Source organism: Drosophila hydei, unplaced genomic scaffold, assembly GCF_003285905.1.
Source record: "Drosophila hydei strain 15085-1641.00,03,60 unplaced genomic scaffold, DhydRS2 tig00008119-arrow-pilon, whole genome shotgun sequence".
Taxonomy (NCBI): Eukaryota; Metazoa; Arthropoda; class Insecta; order Diptera; family Drosophilidae; genus Drosophila; species Drosophila hydei.
Window position 1 is genome coordinate 1,792,015 of NW_022045830.1, and position 19,213 is coordinate 1,811,227.

Sequence of the window (19,213 nt, forward strand, 5' to 3'; positions counted from 1 at the left end):
CCAATTGTTGCCAGCGATTTGACAGTCAGTTCCTTAGGCCATCGACAAAGCAAGCGCAGTCGCAATCGCCTGGTCTTTGAGATCAATTTGCATGTCATCAGCCAGCTGATCCCATATAAATCCAACAAATTCCCAACTCTCCGCTTGAAGCGCAACTCTGCGCCTTGGACGCATTCCATTTAATTGGTGCGCTTTAGTTTTAATGAATTTGTCGCACGGTATCTTGATGACAGACGCATGAGCCATGAAATTCGCTTGGCACTTACATGACATTACATACCACATGGCAGTGGCACTGCTGAGAGACGGCCGAGACATCGAGACTCGCTACAAAGACCTGGCTGGCGGCTAGGCCTGCGCTCAGTGGCAATTGGAGCTCGGAGCGAGCAGCACGTGCAGAGCCGTTCAGAATGCGTCAACAGTTGGCCTTAAGTCTGGGTCTGTGGGGCGTCGTCTTTCAGCTGCTGGGCCATGAGGCCACGCCCAACGCCTACCATTACTACAACAATGCGAGTGTCAGGCAGCTGCGCTTCCGCGACTTCGAGCCGCGCGAGGAGAGCGTGGCCGGTGCGCGGCGTCAGGCGCGCGGCTTTCACTTCAATGCCAGCGGCGAGGATGTTAGCGTCGAAATGGAGTTCATCGTGCCCTTCGTCCAGGTGCCCGTGAGGCGCAGCATGCAGCTGGCCCGTGATGCTGTTCAGGGCCTGCTCAATCTGCGCACCGGAGCGCTGCTCAACACGGCGCTCATTGTGGCCGCCGGCGCCCTGATAGCCGGAATTGTGCGTTTGGTGCTGGCGCCCCTGGTCTTTACCTCTATTAGCAATGCGAATGGCTATGGCTACAGCGCCAAGCAACACGACAGCCGACGTGGCAGTGAGTAGCCCCCAGCTAATGAACGTGTTCAGCTCTAATTGAGTTCTGTCTCTTCCTCCCCCTCTCTCTCTGTTATTCCTCCCTTCAGTGCGTAGTCTGACGCATTTGCTGGAATCGCAACTGGACGAGCACAGCATCGATGTCTCCGTCTGTGCCCAACGCGCCATTTGTCACTACTTGCAACAAAATGCGGCACAGCCCAGTCGCAGCGGGCCAACTGCCTCCAGGCTCATCGACGTCCTGGCCAAGTGAGCACTGACTCTAGTTACCAGTCTTCCATTTAGCTAATCCTCTTATGCCCACAGCTCTCGCTGGCTGGACACCTATCTGAAAGGCACAGCTGTCTACAGCGCCATTAATGCGGCGCGCAGCAGCCGCAGCTGTGCCCACGCCTATCGCAGCTGCAGCTGGCCCCAACTCTCGGGCAGCATCTGGCACAGATCTTGGCCAACTATGCTGCAGTACTTGAATGGATATCATTTTGCCTAGTTCCTAAGTTGTTAATTATTTATTTTCTTAACTTATGGCAGACTAATAAAACCAATTTCTATTTATGGAAACTATTTGCTGTAGTTTTAATGGATTGTAGAGAATAAATTGAAAATATAAATATTTAAAAAAATAAATATTAAAATTATATTATATCCAATTTATTTGTTATACTTTTGTTAAGCTACAGCAAGAAATTCAGAAGAAATTTTAAAGCACTACTTAGAAATTTATTTATTAAAAAATGAAATTGATTTTAAGAATAAAGAAATTTATTTATTAAAAAATGAAATTGATTTTAAGATTAAAGAAATTTAATTATTAAAAAAGAAAATTGATTTTAAGATTAAAGAAATTTTTTTATTAAAAAATGAAATTGATTTTAAGATTAAAGAAATTTATTCATTAAAAAAAGAAATTGATTTTAAGATTAAAGTAATTTATTTATTAAAAAATGAAATTGATTTTAAGATTAAAGAAAACTCTACTAAACATGTTGATATCTTTAATATCTGTAGGAATTATTAAAGGCAAAAATAAAAGCTTAATTAGTATTATTATTATTTATCAAGAAAATGTATCGAGTTTCGAATTCAACAGAATTTTTTAGAGTAGAAATTTAAAAATGTGATCTCTTTATTTGTCTAGATTATATGCAATCTGGAACAGGTTCAGCAGTCAAGCATGCTGCGAAATCATATCGTAGGCAAACCTACTTTGTTCGTTAACAAAATCTTTAAAGTCTATCTTGATGCCCAAAAACATGCCACTCTTTCAAATATTCATTCTACATATTCCAAGCTTTTATTAGCTGCTTTCAAAACCACTTCTAAATCAATCTCTTGAGCCATATCCAAACTCTTGTTAGCGGAAATGCTCCGTCTACTTATAATGATGGGAACTTACGCCAGTCTGTGTTTCATGTTTACCTTAGTAACGGCTGCTTCCTCAAAACAAAACGTTGTCGCACCTCGGCTCAGTTGAAGCTTATGTCACGCCTGCGCAACAGCAGCAAGTGGAGCAGTTGCGCGCCCCAAATTATCACAGCCAAGAGGCAACCAAGCGGCGACTGGCACGTAACTAACCAAGACGCCGCTAACAAAATGGATTTCAAATCTGCGACAGCAACACAACGGTGCAGATCGCAAGACGGAAGCATGCAGTTCCTATGCCTGGTTATATCATGCCTCGTCCTGTCCAGCAGCGCGGCGGGCGAGTCCGAAGAGTCGCAGCAGGAAAGTCAAAGCGCCACAACTTCAGGCAGCCACAAGCAGCAGAAAGCCAATCAAGGCTTTCGTCTCATATCCTTCGAAAGCGTTGAAAAGGACATTGCGCTGGGTCTCAACTATCTGATGCCATTCGTGGAGGTGCCGGTCAAACGCAAACGCAATGCGCCGCCCCGAGTAAGTAGCTCCACGCAATTGTTTAGCTTACAGAAAATACAAAGTATTTTTTACGAATGCCTGAAGTTGACTTGACTTGGCTTGCGTCTGTTTAAAGTCTGAAACAATTTGTGAAAAATATTTCTTTGAGTATTTTAAGTAGTTTCCTCATCGTTTCTCTGTGTGTATTCGCCTCCATCTCTCCATTCTCTCTTCTCAGCCACTGGTTATCGTGAACTCCGCTGCCATCCTCAGCTGTGGCCTGATGGCCGCCGGCGGCTTAGCAGTTGGTCATCTGATACGCAGCATGGGTCTGGAAACAATAGTGCCCGATGGCAAGAGTGAGGCCTCAGCTGAGCACGCAGCGCGCCGCCTGATCGCTGACGAAGAGAGTTTTCTGCAGCTCTTCGAGAACTTTAAGCTGATTTATCGCAATGCTAGCGGAGAGCGAGTGGGTAAGTCGAATAGCTGCCACCAAATAGAAGTGTCTTACTGATGCCAACCTCGTGCACAGAGACCGGATTGCCCAGCCTGATAAACACCATCGAACGCACCTTTCTGGAGAACGACATCAATCTGCCCATGTGCCTGCTCAAGTCCATCTGCACGCTGACCCACCAGGCGGGCGAAAGTGTGCGCACTGGCCAGGCCTCCGACATGGAGCTGATTCTGGATGGCGTCGCCAGCTGGTCCTGGCTGCTCTCCTGGCTGGAGCAATCGGCGCTGCGCCAAGCCATCGAAGCGGGCCGCATAGCCAACTCGCATTACTGCCAGCACAAATATCCGCTGTGCAAGTGGACGGCGCCCGAGCAGCAGCTGCTCGAGCTGCTACACAGCAATGTGCGGTTCAAATGAGTTGCGGAATGTCTAAGAGTTGCTTCAAGCGATTCAAGTGAAGGCTGCCCCAAAATCCATTTTGCAATTGAAATTGAAATTTGTTGTACGGCATCTTGAAACGAATTCTTAATTTATTTAATCAATATTATTAGCAAGATATAAATGTGAAAGAACATAAAACAAAATCGAGTTTGAATAACATACAGTATTGGATAGCGAATTTCTAACTATATAGACGCTGCTTTGTGATCGATAATGGACATCCTTTTAAAACTAAAAGCTAAGCACATTCAAAGAACAAACGAGAGACGAATTGAAAAGCATTTAAATTGACATCAAAAATAATTGAACTATTGGCAAAAGTTAGTATAATTTTTTTGTTTTGGTTTTTTTTAACAGAAATGCACAAAAATTGGAGATTGAAAATCAAAAATAACTGAACTGACGAAATCTGCACGACTTAATTGTGTAATCATGTATTTTAACATTTGAACTTAATTCTTGAACTTAAGACTAAAAATTATTTGAAAAGGATTTTGCAACTTTTCATTATTTCTTTATTTTTTTTTTTGCTGGGGTTTGTTTTAAAAATGTTCAAAAAAGTTTTTCTGGTTTTTTATATTTTTTTTTGTTTTTTTTTTTTTTCGTTTATTTCACAGCTTTTGCATGGTCTTCGCATTGCAACCTTCACCAAAAATTTCTTTGTTTTTTCTTGAGCAAAATCTATGAAGTTCACTTTTTTTTATCTTTTTCTTTTTGTATTAACTTATTGTAATAAAATTTTAATTATTGTTTTTTTTTCTGATTTTTCTTTTGGGTTTTTCTCAACTTCTTTGTTACATGTAGAAACATTTGGACTAAATTACATACATGTATTATATATTCATCTGTTCTTGGCAGTTAAAGTTGCTACAAAACTATTCAAAATATGTTGAACCATTCCTGTTTTTTTTTTCTATTTTTATTTGTCAGTGTATATATTTGTATGTGTGTGTGTGTGGGCGTGGTCGTTGGCTTTTTAATTTCTAATTTTACGTAAGGCTCAAAAATCAATCTTTTGTTTATATTTTGATTTCACTTCTCTTCGGAAAACACTTTAAATGCCAAACTAAACGAAACCCAAAAAGAAAAAAAAGAAAAGCCTACGTAAAAAACAAATGCAATGCCTCCCCTGTCTGCCTGCCTACCTCACCTAATGCTACATGCGCTTAGGGTATCTCCAGGTCGTCAAAACCGTCAAGCTCAAAGCCGCCCTCGGTCATGTTGTAGTCATCGTTGCACAGGTCCATCAGGTAGGGTGTGCGCAGCAGCGGATTGCTGCTGTCTATGAAGGATATGGATGACTTGCGACTGGTCGCATTGCTGCCCACTTGCTCCAGCTGCTGGCTGCTCTCCTCCTGCTGCTGTGGCGGCGGTGCCGCTGGCACAGAGGCCACGTCCATATGCTCATGGCGCAGCTGCTTTTGCGGCGAGCCTGACTCGCTGTTGACCAGGCTGTTGTCATCGATGCCGCTGTCACTGCAGGCATCCGTGTCGCAGGCGGTCAAGGCCGGCGGCATGGAGTCCTCTAAAGAGGCCACGGAGCTGGCATCGCCATCGCCCACAGTGCTGGCCAGCGGCGATGCTGCCATCAAGACTGGCGATAGCTGTAAATTGCTGCCACTAATCAGCGGATTGTGGCGATAGTTGCGCAGCACCGAGGCAGTTGCCGTGTGGCAGTGTAGCGGCATGGCGTACTTGAAGGCGTTGTCCAACACGAGAGCGGGCGGCACCACCTGGTCAAGAGAGTTGTCGTCGATGATCATGGGCACTGCGGCGTCTTCATTGATATTTGCCTGCATAGCGAGGGGAAGGAGAAGAAAGGAAAACCAAAAAAAAAGTATTAGTTCAATATATGTTTCATAAGTTGCCCCAAATGATGATTATAAATTTATCGATAAGTCTGAAGTGTGCTCTATGGAGCAGAAATCGATAAATTTTTAATTCAAAATTAAGGGAATAGCAGCAGAAGAAAAGGAATAGAGCTGGATGCCTAAAGCCATTTGAGATAAATTTTTATTAAGTGTTATCGATAATAATCGATTAAAGTTCTAGGCTGTTATCGCTTAGCAACGAAAAAGAAAATAAATATAGTGTGTAAAGCAGACAAATGAGCTGCATTGTCTTAAAGAACGTTAAGTAATCGATATTTATCGAATCTTAAGATACTAAAATATATACAAATATTTTGTGCTTTACATTTGATGCCCTTCTTCTTATTTTTGTAGTTGTAAATGGAACGATTTGTGGTTATTTCTTACTATAAATTAGAGCTAACTAAGTGCGAGTACAATCTATGCAAATTGAACTTAAATTAAACGCTTAACTTAATGACAGTTGGGGAATCTTAAGCTTATTAAATGCCTAATTCATATTCAGAGCAAAGAGCGTTGTGCTTAAGGAAACCAGTCGAGAAATCAAGCCTAAATGGTGCAAGCACAATTTGACGTCTAAGCCACAGACGCAACACAAATATTTAAAGTCACGAGACAGGACAATGGTATATACCCTCCCCTCCCCTCGCCTCTTTCTCCACGCCCAGGGGAGCACAAAGGGATAAGGGCAGCTCCCAGCAGCCAGCAGCACTTGAGTCCATCAAGAAGTCGAGCACGAAAAGGAGGTCGCCTCAGCAGCTACTCGCTATAAATCATATTTTAATGATGGCCCAGCCGGAATTCGTTACAGTAATAGAAGACGACAAAATGGGGGTTCTGAGGGAATATGATTATGCTGTATTCTGGTTACAAAAAAAGCGAAAGCAAGACCACACACAAAAGCAGCGTCAAATGCCACAGGAAATCAAGCACATATCAATCTTCGAGTGCGGAAGGGGCGCGTTTTCAATAATGAGCGCAAATGATGAAGATAAAATTGCCAAAAAAAAAAAAAATAAATAAATAAAATAAAATATAATAATAAGAGAAAGTGAGTGGTTGGTGGTGCAGCTAAAGCTGACAGTGTCTATGGTCAAAGTTCAAGTGCAGTTTATTGAACCAAGCGCTATTTGCACTGCTTTCACAGCGCTAATTGCAGCGCAGCAGCAAGGCAACAAAAAGCGAAAGTGCTGTAAGTTGATCGATGGGCAAACATGGCCCAGACAAAGGGCCATATCGATGATGAGCTCCGAGGGGGCTGGCCAGCTGTCAGCAGCAAGCAAAATCACAAATCTGCGCCTTTTGGCGACACATTAACAGCTGCCTAGTCACAGCACTGCACCGCTACAGATACAGATACAATAGATAAGGCAACAGATACCGATACGTATCTATAGATACAGACACAGTTGCCTCTATTGTCACCTCCCACAGCGCACAACGAATTTATATAGAGAATAAAGCGTTGGAAAAATGTGCTCGGCACGCGCCTACAGCACAGCGAGGGGCGTGGCTAGGTGCCCCACACTCGATGCCACCCGCCAAAGCCGTAATAAATGCCAAGCGCATTGTAATAGGTTTATTGTATGATATATTGTTTGGCGTGCGTCCACGTTGGGCTTAGAGCCGAAAGCATCAAGCCATCGACATCGACATCGACATCGACCTAATATGCCACAATAATAAATTATTAAAGCCCAAACAAAAAGCAGGTTTAAGCCGAACAGGCACATTACAATAATTGTTTAGTTATCCTTAGGGAGCTGCGCAGCAAGTCAAAACGAAGGAAATGGAATAATGCTGCGAAGCGTGAACGACTATTAGGTACTGCTCAAAGAGTAGAGAGAGAGGGAGAGAGATGGAAAGAGAGAAAGCTAGAGAGAGAGAGAGAAATTAAGAGAAAAATGGAAATATAGGGAGAGATATAGAGATAGATAGAGAGAGATGGAGAGAGGGATAAGAGAGATAGAGGAGAGAGACATAGTTATAGAGAAAGGGATAGATATAGAGAGAGATGGCGAATTTTCGAATACTTTTGGATGTATTTCTCATATTTTTAGATTAGATTGTTGAAAAGAATGAATCGCATATCAGTTCTGCTTGTTCTATAGTTTCCAGAGCCAAGCTATTTACAAAAATTATATACAAAATTTATAAAAATCGATTATTATCGATTAGGCTTTCAGCATTGTCTATTAAACAATATTAATTATAAAATTAATTTGTATTATGTATGAAAATTGATCTGCATCTCTGTTCTCAGCCTCGTCAAAAGCCTTGGCAATCGATTTTTATCGATTTATTTTATTAAACTTCAACACTATTAGAGTATGGCTAAACTGCAAATAAATGATGGCAGAGTCTTAAGAAGTTGATAGTGAATATCTCTTAAGCACTTGCTAAATAATTTGACGAAATTCCAAAAGCCTTTGATAAGCCCAAAATTCTCATAATAAAACCCGTCATTGCATAACTTTCTCAGAGAACTCGTAAACAGCTAGGCAGCCGAGTTCCTCTTTGAGTTCTTCGCAGCTCTGCTTGTCACATATTAACACACCTTTGCTGGTACTTAACACCTTCGAATCTTTGCCCATTATATCCATTATATTTGCTCAACAGATTTATTGCCTACAGGGTATATAAAAATATATCTGCTGAGCTTGGCAGCGCTTTAAAGCCACATTTAATTGGTTTTGCCAATTTCATTTTCATTTCGGGAAGCCCTTCTTTTATTATCAGCGCCCTTGGTTCATTGACATTACGTGCCCAAATGAAATGAGTCACTTGGGCGCCTCTTTAAATGCACAGCCGAGCGCAAAGTAATTAAAGCTAAAAGTTTTCTGCTACGCCTACTTCGGCCCTCTTGAAGCAGCAGCTGAAAGGAAACGAGAACAAGGCAAAAGTTGGGGCTCGCTCGCCTGCTGTGGTGTGTCACAATTTTGATGTTTAAATTTTGCAAAAGTGGGCGTCCGACATTTGCCGCTCACGTTGCAAGTTGCGTAATTCGTGTGGCAGTCACCAAGCTACAGTGCTACAGCTTGAAGCGCACTTATCGAGTCACTCACTGGGCACACGAAATTGATTTCTACAGTGGGACTCTCGCCTCGCTCTCTCGCGATTTGGTGCCACGCACGAAAGGCTTGCTTAGCGAGTTGAAGGGGTAGCAAATTCAAATATTGTTTATCAAAATCAATAAGCAGTCAAGCCGAAAGCGTGCAACAATGCGTCGTATACGTAATGACACTTTGTTCAAGCTTCGCTTTGAGAAATGTCTGCAAAAATTTGTGAAATTAAATTTTGTCTTTCCCACACATATCACAATCTATAAAGATTTAAATGCGCTACACATACACAAATGAGCACACGCACACACACACACAGAGACGTGCTATCTATGGCGTGTGTGTGGGTGCATGGATGTGTGTGCTAAGCATACTTAAGTGCGCAGCTTGTGGCTGAGAGCTGAAAGCTGAAAGCTGACGCCCTTTGGGAAGACAGAGAATGTTTTTTATGTTGAAGCCGCTGCTGAAATACCTTAACAAAAATGAAGCAAGTAAATAAATATTCGAATTATGTTATGATAAGATTGAAAGAAAGAAGAAAGTGCTTAGAATCGCCGAAAGATATGTTCAGAGAAGCGTATAGAACTTTTCAGCATATCTGCATGAAAGCCTCACCTCCTGGCATCCATATAATATCTAATGTATCAAAAACTAATAGACTAACTGTCTGACTAATATGTTCAAATTTCTCTCTCTCTCCCACCCTCTTTCATCTATCTATTTCCATTTGCTTATCAAAATACAACTGCTTCACTGCAGAGTATATAAAAAAATGCTAGCTACAGCTAATAAATGGCCAGATGAAGTTGTGCGATTGGCTTTGATAAGCGAAAGTTGGGCCACTTGATTAGGCACAGAATAATAGACAGGCAGGAGTCTGGGAGGATGGCTGGCAGCATCATTTATACCAATCAGAAGATTTCTCAGCAGGGCGTAGCATTGGCAGATTAATCAAGTTTGAGCCATCAATAAATATGTATGCTGGCAGCCAAATACAATAATATTTATGCACATAAATAAGCTCAAAGTCAGCGAAGCGTTGAAGCCCGCCAAAAACCGACCCAATTCGAAAAAAACACAAAGTATTTCTTTTTCTTTCCTTCTTTTTGTTGTTGTTGTGTTTAGCTGATTTCGTGTTGTAGTTTTATTTTTGCTAAAATATTTATTAAAAGTTTATTAAAATACTTTCATATTCATACATCATACACATATATCGATCGTATCATATTGTTGTTGACGTTGCTCCTGTCCCTCGCTTTTAGTTACTAAAAGCTGCGACGGCACACAGATGCATGTGCACATGTATATGTATATGTATATGTATATGTATACGCTTATTTAATATAATATTGCATACTTTGCGGCATTTAAATACTAGATTTTCTTTTCTTATCCTTTGTTTTACATTTGCTTTTGTTTTTGCATTCATATAAAGTATATATTCCATTTATTGGAGTCAAATTCAAGGCTAGTTAAATTTATGCTACATTTTCTTTTTACTATTCACGTGTAAAATTTGACTTAGTTGGAGGTATTTTCCGGTTAGTGTTTCACAACAAATAAAAAGGCAGAAAAACAAAAATGAAAATGTGTTAAAATTGTCTTGTTGCGGGAGTTTTGTATAAGCTGCTTATCAGAGAAGGCCCAAGAGCAAAACAGAAAAAACGAAAATCTCCTCAATTTATGCTCTGTTCAGACAGCAAAGGAGAGTATATAAGGTTGGGCAGAACTGGAATCTAGCTGAATATATATATATATATAGAGACCATCATGCTCTATAGGAAACTGTGAGCTTGTGAACAGAGTGGCGTGCAGCCGGCTAGACTCTATTTTCTGTTTTTTTTTTTTGGTTGGCACAACAAATTTGGTTGCCTCGGGCAAATAAAAACTAATGCCGCATAAAAATTGCTGCTCATTTGCTTATGCGACGCGTCGACACTTTGACAAATGAGACAAAGCGGGCGGCGGGCGGCGGCCGAGGGCAGTCCAAAAAGGTTCTAATACTATTTTAAACAGCTGTGGCTGGCTCACAACTTTCGGCTTCAGTTTTGCTCATTGCCACATAATTTGCAGCAAATTAATCAAGTGTGGACAACGTGGCGTATGAGCAACACAAGAACTACTCAATTGAACTGAAGCGCTTAATGAAGGAGTTTAAGCAGGACTATATATACTCTATATATATATAGTTAAACTGAATTTCATGTCGAGGGCCATTAATCAAAAAATTGAGCTCAAAATCAATTGCAGGGCGAGCAGTTGAGGAGGAGTCGGAAAATGTGCTTTGTCAGCCTGTCGCGACTTGAGTTATGATGAGTCAACAAATTGGCCAAAACGGATATGTAGCGAGCATGTTGTAACATGTCTGTATTATAGTGTATATAGTATATATATGTATGTATATGTGTTGTATATATATGTATATTTATCAATTGGCTAGCCTGTTCTATATTGTTTGGATTCTCATAAAATTTTGCTAAAATTTATTTTCGTTTTCAATTTGAGTTTCGCTTTGATTTAGTTTGGTGCTCTCCATATACATATTTATATATATATATATATATTTGATCTGATCTGAAACATTCTGAGGTATTTCTGCTGTTTATTCGGCTACGGCTGGACAATACACACACATATACTAGAGGCGCATGTATGTGAGTTTATATGTATATATAGCTATAAAAATTACACAACATTTAGTTTAAGTTTACTTTGCGCTAGTTGTTTAGTTTAGTTAAGTTTAGTTAAGATTGCTATGCTTGAGTTTTTTCTTAGTTCAATTTTCAATTTTCAATTTAATTTATAATTTTTATTTTGCTTTACTATAAATGCGAGTCACATACAACAAGATTGGGAGGTAGTAAAAAACATTTCTTTCAATATTTCAATATTTCATTATTTCAATTATTTGCGGTTATTATTACAACATTTACTAAAGGTGTATTCAACTATCCAAAGTTTGCTTTGTAGATTTTAGTTAAATAATTCGTTATTGGAATAGTTAGTATATGTACTTTTCGACTTCATTTAGTATATAGGTATTAGTATATGTATGTATTTGTTATACACGAGGTATATAATTGCCGCATGAGCGAGTGTTGGCTCGCTCACACGCACACGTACTTATGCATGTACTGAGGTATATGTGGTATATTTGTTGTAATTGTATGTACTTTCTGTTTGATACTCGATCTCTCATCGCTCACTCATTGCCAGTTGCAATCGCTCGAAGGCTACCCGTCGCCAGTTGCTTGCGTTCGTCAGAAACTGTACTCGTTACATTTTACAAACGAATTTCATTCAAGTTTAACTCAATGCAAGTTTTACTAGTTCATTCTTGTACTCGTTACATTTCTACTCAGAGTAACTTGTGATCGCTATTCGTTACAAGCTTCACTCGTTACATGTACTGTACTTGTTCGAGTCGAAATCGTTATAAACTCAACTCTTTACAAGTTCTACCATTTCAAGTAACAAGTTGTACTCGTTACAAGTTAAGTTCATTTGAGCTGAACTCGTTACATTCGTTACAAGTTCTCGTTACAAGTTGTATTCGTTACATGTTATACTCGTTCGAGCTGAACTCTCTGGAGCTTTTCTTTTCCTAGAGTTTCACTCGTTACAAATTGTATTCGTTACATGTTATACTCGTTCGAATTGTACTCATTATAATTTGCTTATTATAGATCTCGTTACGAGCTGTACTCGTTCGTCATGTACTCGTTATACATTGAAATCGTTACAAACTTTACTCGTTACACGTTGTACTCGTTACATGTTAAACTTGTGCGAGCTGAACTCTTGACAATTTGTCTTTCTCTAGAGCTGCACTCGTTTCATATTGTACTCTTTACAAATTGCACTCGCTTGAGTTGCACTCGTTGCACTTTCAACGCGACACAATACAATTTCTATTCGCAGCACTCGCTCGAGTTGCACTCGCTTCAAGTGGCGATCGTTCGGATTGCACTCCGTTTCGATAAAGCTATATCGTTCCTGCCCCCTACTATATCGTTCCGTTCCCATTGCCGTTCATTCTCTCATACGTAACGCGAAAAATTTCAACTAAATCTTATATGAATAGATTTGTATATAGTTATGCAAGTATGTAGGTAAGTATGTATGAATGTATATATGCAGCATATGTTTATGAGTAGTCGCTATATATATATATGTGTCGTCTATATGTATATTAATGCTAAACAAATTTGACTTGATCTTGAGGGTTTACTTATATGAGGTTTAGTCGTATGTTGTCTGTGCTTAAATATAGTTTAGTTAAAGCCACATCGATTAATATTTAAGAGCCTCTCAATATTCTCTTTCTGCTAGGCAAATAGCTATTGCAAAAGGTATGCCTGGTGTTTGCTTTGCACTCGCCTCACCTTCCACTCGCTCGCTCGCTATGTACAAGCAACTCGTTTCATAGAACTATGTATTGTAGTTGTAGTATTTTAGGCTTTTTATTAGCCGTCTTCAAATCGGTTGCGTTTTGTATATTTATATATATATTTATAAATATATATGTAATATAATAATAATTTTGAGAGTTTTTGGCTCGCAGTCTTTTCGGGCTATAATTATTTAATATTTTCAACTTGCACCATTTTGCAATCAGTTGGGATCTCTGACATTCTAAATGATTATCAAGGAAATACTCTTTTAATTGTCCTGGTATTTGTCTAGTTACGATTAATAGTTAGTTTCGCTTAACATCTACGTCTAACACACCATCCTATATAGAATTTACTTTTATCTATTTCATTTCTTTTATCGGGATTGCTTATCAATTTTCGTAATTTTGCTATCGATTGAGTCGATTTCTTTTTCAACTAATTTTACTTAACTAACATCTAAATTTCCTATGCAGCTGAGAACACACTTTGTTGTTTTTTTTTTTTTTTTAAATTTTCAATTTTTCGATCTTTGACAGTTTCGGTTCGGGAGGTAGTTACGGTTCTCTGACGCGAGGTAGCTTCGGTTTAGTTTCGACGTGTTTCTACATTTTTCTAGCTGCTATAGAAAGCTTTTTGTAAATAAAGCAAAGAGCATGAATGAAATTAAAGCAAATAAAAAATAATTTTATTCTGCGCACAAAAGTAGGCAACAGCATATTTTAGACAGCAGCTAAGTGCCACACACGCACACGCCCACACAGTCATACACAGCCAATGCAAATTGGGTAACAGCCGGGCCTAAATATGTTGCAGCAGTCGTTGACATTTACAGGAAGAGGGCAGCTGAAACAAAAAGACAACAGCAAGGGCCGGCAGCAGGCGTGGGAGTATAAAGTGGGCCTACAAAATGAGCGTAGCTCGTGTCGGCCATAAAAACGGGGCCATGAAAGACAAGAAGCGGCAGCAGGAGCGCAAATATAGGGAAAAGGGAAACACTCAGAGAACGATACACAAAGAGAGAAAAGAGAGAGAGGGAAGAGAGTGAAAGAAAGAGAGAAGAGCGCACTGAGTCAGAAAGCCACAGTCAAAGTGAGAGCACATCAGCTGTGCTGTGTGCTCTGGCCAAAGAACAAAAGTGAAACTGAAAGTGAAAGTGAAAAGGCGCAAAGCACAAGGAAAGCTAAAGAACTAAGGCCTAAACTGCCATTAAAGGATAGACACAGATAGGCACAGTGGGTAAATGCGTATTGGCCCTGGCACCAGCAGCTGTAAAATCAATACGCGCGCACTCATCTGCTGGGGCCTTTTCATGCCTCCTCGGTTAGCCAATAAAATATGTTAATTTTATGAATGTGTAATCGAAACTCAATAGAAACAGGTGGGTAGGTGTCAATGGCTACGCCCACAACAGGCGTAGGGGCACGAACACGCGCTAGCAATCTTTTTTTATTTAAAACTGAAGTATTTTTTGGTCATATACACTGTTCGTTAGCTGATTGAGGGTATATTTGGCTGACTGTATGTGCAAGGGTATTTGAAGTGATGTAAGGAAAGACTCCGACTCGGAAAGACAGCTAACAGCATAGTAATCAATAAGAGTCTTAGACACGTGTGAACAGAGTATAGTGAAGTCGGCACAGTTTTTGAGTGTTTTTTGTTTTCTTTATATCGAAATTGAAATATTACGCAGTTCGATGTAGCTCTATAAAGACTTTGCGTGTAAACTGTTCTCGTCTAGGATATTTATGATTACGATTTGAAGGCTGCCAGCGGCTTTGTTTAGGCTGTTTAGCAATACACACCCACACACACGCACACACACACACTCACAAATGTTGGGCTGGCACGCGACACATACGGAAAACAAAGCTTAATTAAAGTCACAATGAATAATATGTTGGGCACGCACCACGCACCACACAATGAGCCACCGCGCCACTCCGGCAAAGTGGGTCAGCGTGTGGTCAGTATTTATGAAAAATCAATAAAGCCTTTTAAATCAACACTTTAAAAAGCCAAAATAAATTAAAGACAATCAACGAAACCAAATAAAATAAATAAAATAATAAACTTTTTTTTGGTTTCTTTTGTTTTTTTTTTTTTTTACTTTTAATCTAAAAAGTGCCTTAAAACTTAAAGAACTTATTAAATTAGGTGCTTCAAATTGTGCTACGTCTTTGTTTGGTTTATTTGCTGAGACTAGACCATGTTGCAATGCTCGAGAGTTGAATGATATAGCCAAAGGGGACGGCTACAGCTTATAGCAACTGCTGCGCTTAGAATTCTCAACTGCTTCAAGCACTGAGCTTTCAGCTAACAACTTAAGGAATTGATTTTTCTGCTCTCCAAAACATGATCTAGACTCAAAATGTTCCCTGTTCCCGATTTCAATTTTAATGCAATTTCTCAAAAAAATTCCTTTTCTAAAATAATTTCAAAAATTTTCAAAATTAAAAAACTATTTTCTTCGCACCGAAAAGTATGCCATATATGTGATATTTCGTGATTTCGCAACGAAATGGAAATTCGGAACAGAGTTCTATTGGATTTATGGCTTAGCTACGCTGCACTAGGAAATGCCTTAGGAATCTAAATTTCTTATTTTCAAATTTAATTGCTAATAGTTTTCTCTTCTCTAGTTGCTTAGTTCGATAGGTATATGTTTAGTTTCGTAGAGCTATAGCTAGGTAAATCTGCCTACAGCCTGATTTTGTTGACTTTTTAATTAATTTAAGCTAGTTAATTTATTAATTTAAATTTAATTTTATTAATTCTTGTTTTTATTTTTGTACCATCCAGCGCTCGAATTTCAATTTTTTTACTACATCATTTTCACAATGTTTACAATTTACAGGGTATATATATATATATGCCACTCCCAGCACTTTTCGTCTTTTTTTTTTAACACAAAGTGATTTGAGGTAGAAAAAACTGAATTCGAATCAAAACGCTGTCGACGTAAGTTTTTCCAATTTTCCTTGAGTTTCCTGCTCTTTTACTTTTAACAGTTATTTAAAGCTGGCGCTGGCTCTGTTTCTGCTGCCTGTCAGTCCAAAAATGCTTACACATTTAACAAATTTCGAATCGAAATATTATTTAATAATATTTAATAAAAAGAGAACAAAAAACGCAATATGGCTATCACAGTAAACAAATGAAGGGGCTAAGAAAAAAAAACAAATTCAATTTAATTTATGCCATTTTTCTTATTTTTTTTTATACTTGCAAATATTGAGTTTTTTATTTTTTGTTTTTTTTTTTTTTTGCTTTCAAAATTGTTTTTAATTTGCTTTGCTATTTGCTGGTGTTGTGATGCTGCTGGTAGTCACTGTAGCCCAAAACGCTTCGACTTATGCAAAAACTAGGCGCTAGCTTTATTAAATGTAAATATGTCTGTGTGTGTGTGGGGGTGTGTGGGTGTGTGTGTGTGTGTATCTGGTAGTTATATGTACAATAAAAATATATATAGCATATAGTTAATATGCTCAACAAAATATATATAACAACATGGCCTTAAAATGAAATCAACAAATAAAGCAAATTAAAGGGAAAAGGTTTCTAAATAAAATCGGGCAAATATATATATATATATATATATATAAACATATATATGTGTGTGGGAAATTAAAAATTAAAACTGAGGCTTAACAATTAGTTCAATGATGCATTAAAAATGACTATTTTAAATAGTCTACTAAAATATATATATATATATATATATATATATATATATATATATAATTTTAAAGTCCACACGGCTGCTGCTGCTGCTTAAACTAGACTAAACATTAAGCAATAACTCTATAAGGTAGACACTATGACTATAGCTAGACTATATGTATACATATATATTGATTAACACCTACATATATATACATATATATATATATATATATATATATATATATATGTAAGTATTTATTTATGTTACGACTATGGCTAAGCTTGGACGCACGCCAACTGCTGCACGTTGCATGCAACATTTGGTGCGTTAGCTCGGCTTTAGGTTCTGGGTAAGTTGGTGGGGTCGGGTCGGGCCGGGGTGGGGATGGAGGTTGCAGTAGAATTAGGTATTTTCTTATGTTTTTCTGTGGGCTTAGCGGGAGGGTTTCATTTCTTGTCTATAAAATCGTTCCATTTACAAAAGCACAAATTGTAGAAATGGGCTTGTCCGTTCGCATTGTACACTAACACACACACGATATTTCAGTTTGTGGCTGTGGCACGCATCCAGCTCTAGACCTTCGCCAGCTGCTTCTTGGGCCGCATCGGCACAATGCAATAGCCGGCACTTACATCACATCCGCTAACCAACAGATTCTTTAGCACAGAATTCGACTGTTGTTGTTGCTGTTGATGCTGTTGTTGTTGTTGTTGTTGCTGTTGCTGCTTCTGTTGCTTGGCATCAGCTGCTGTAGACCAGCGTTCGCTTGCGTGTCGCTTGTTAGCCTGCTGCTGCTGCTGCTGCTGCTGCTGCTGCTCCTTGCCCATTAGCTGCTGCAGCAGCTGTGGCGATTGCACCTCCAGAGTCAGCGTGCCGCTCTTCAGGCGCTTCGACTCCACAACATTGCCTGCTGCTGATTGGCTGTTCAAATGACGCTTATTGCCATGTTGCTGCTGTTGTTGCTGCTGCTGCTGCTGCTGTTGCTGTGGCGACAGCGTTTGCAGCAGCGTTGCCTTTGTTGCTTGTTTGCTTTCCACCAGGCGTATGGTTGCCTTGGTGCCATTCAATAGCCTCTTGGCAGGCAGCTTGCCTGGCAGCAACAGCTCCTGCAGCTCCTCCTCCGATTGCTGCTGCTGTTGCTGTTGCTGTTGCTGCAGCTGCTGCTGCAACATTGTCGCATTGCTTTGTATTGTTATCAATGGCACTGCATTCAATATGATATTCTGCTGCTGCTGCTGCTGCTGTTGTTGTTGTTGTTGTTGTGGCAACTGTTGCTGCTGCTGCTGTAGCAGCGGCAACGTTGTCACCTTGCTGGGCGCTGGAGAAACCGCGGGACTGCTGTTGGCCATAGCCACATTCATTTGCAACAAATCGCTCCAGTAATCCAAATTGTTGGCTGAAGAATTGTAATCAAATGAAATAAGTTAAAAAATTTAAGAAATACAAGAGTCGTCGAGGCATTCAGTTAAGGTTCAGATACCCAACAGTTGCAGCGGCGGATGACATCTTCCATCGAATTCATTCACAATATACGTTAGATAACTGTTCACAATAACAAAAGCTGAGTCAATTTGTAAAGGGATCAAGAATGGGCAACTTTTTGTATGACTTTTTACTCACAATAATAACTTTTGTGCTAAAAATCGATAAATATCGAGTAGTTATAAAATTAATATGCAGTATATCGATTCTCTGCCAAGGTTTATTGGCCTTTGTTGGCTGGCACTAAAAGCTAAAAACTTCAGGCTAAATATAAATACCTGCGCGTATAGCAAACAAATCGATAATTATCGATTATCAATTTTATTTTTCATTTTGTGAATCTAAATTGATCTAAATTATTTCAAGTTAGTTTGAAGATTTTTTGGAGTTAAAAGCATGAAATGTCTGAGCTTCTTAGAAATCTTAAGGCACAATCAGAAGGAAGAATCACTTTTAAATACATATAGATTCATAGATGATATGCATGTATAGACTCTGGTCGTAGGGTATTCGCTGATTAACCACTATTAACTAAATCGCTCCCCATTTCTACTTAATCTTCTTTTCTCACCCGGAATTTATTGGATGATTGTGCGATCTGCTGCTTCGCCTGCTGGCAAACAGACGAGCAATTAATTCCTCTTGCCCATGACATTGATGCTAATTTAAAACAATAATAATCTTCTATAAATTTTTATTTTTATTTTTTATTCGTGAAAACTTGCATGTGTGCCAAAAAGTGAAAAATATCTGTTTATAAGACACGGAGGTAAGGGTATCTATCTCTATGCAAATATATCTATATATATATATATAGGTATTTGGAAAATATATGCTGAGATATGGCCACTTTATGCTAGGCATAGCAGAAAAGAACACTCCGCAGACATCTGTCTAGATGCCAAAACAAAGCGGCCAAATCATCTAAACAAACGACAGGCAGCGTCTGCCCTGACAGGGCCAGGCCTTAGACCCAGTCAAATCAATCACGGCTACCTCGTGCAGCCGCTGCGTGACATGTGTCAAAGGTAAAAGGCGTGTCGCCCGCCCATGGCATGTGTAAAAATTACACAGTGCTAACTAAAGAACAACAACAACAACTGCCTGACAGTGG

The 19,213-nt window shown here is 39.3% G+C and overlaps 2 protein-coding genes across 5 annotated transcripts in view; one reads left to right on the forward strand and one right to left on the reverse strand.

Annotated features, from left to right (window-relative positions):
• The first annotated feature begins 410 nt into the window (after positions 1 to 410).
• Positions 411 to 3,599, forward strand: LOC111594425. The gene is made up of 6 exons (XM_023307714.2): positions 411 to 873; positions 962 to 1,121; positions 1,179 to 1,334; positions 2,231 to 2,765; positions 2,965 to 3,199; positions 3,259 to 3,599. Exons 1-6 carry the CDS (start codon positions 411 to 413, stop codon positions 3,597 to 3,599), a joined length of 1,890 nt encoding a protein of 629 aa, XP_023163482.2.
• Positions 3,600 to 4,175: 576 nt separating this feature from the next.
• LOC111594630 (protein similar) overlaps positions 4,176 to 19,213 on the reverse strand; it is a 100,841-nt gene continuing 85,803 nt past the window's right edge. For 2 of the 4 annotated variants that reach the window (XM_023308024.2, XM_023308023.2), the window contains exons 12-13: positions 17,250 to 18,013; positions 4,177 to 5,416 (exon numbers count right to left, since the gene is read on the reverse strand). In XM_023308024.2, coding sequence (XP_023163792.2) covers positions 4,790 to 5,416; positions 17,250 to 18,013 — 1,391 coding nt within the window. In that variant the 3' untranslated portion in view covers positions 4,177 to 4,789. Of the gene's footprint in view, positions 5,417 to 17,249; positions 18,014 to 19,213 lie in introns of all 4 variants that reach the window. The other 2 variants (XM_023308021.2, XM_023308025.2) reach the window with 2 other exon arrangements.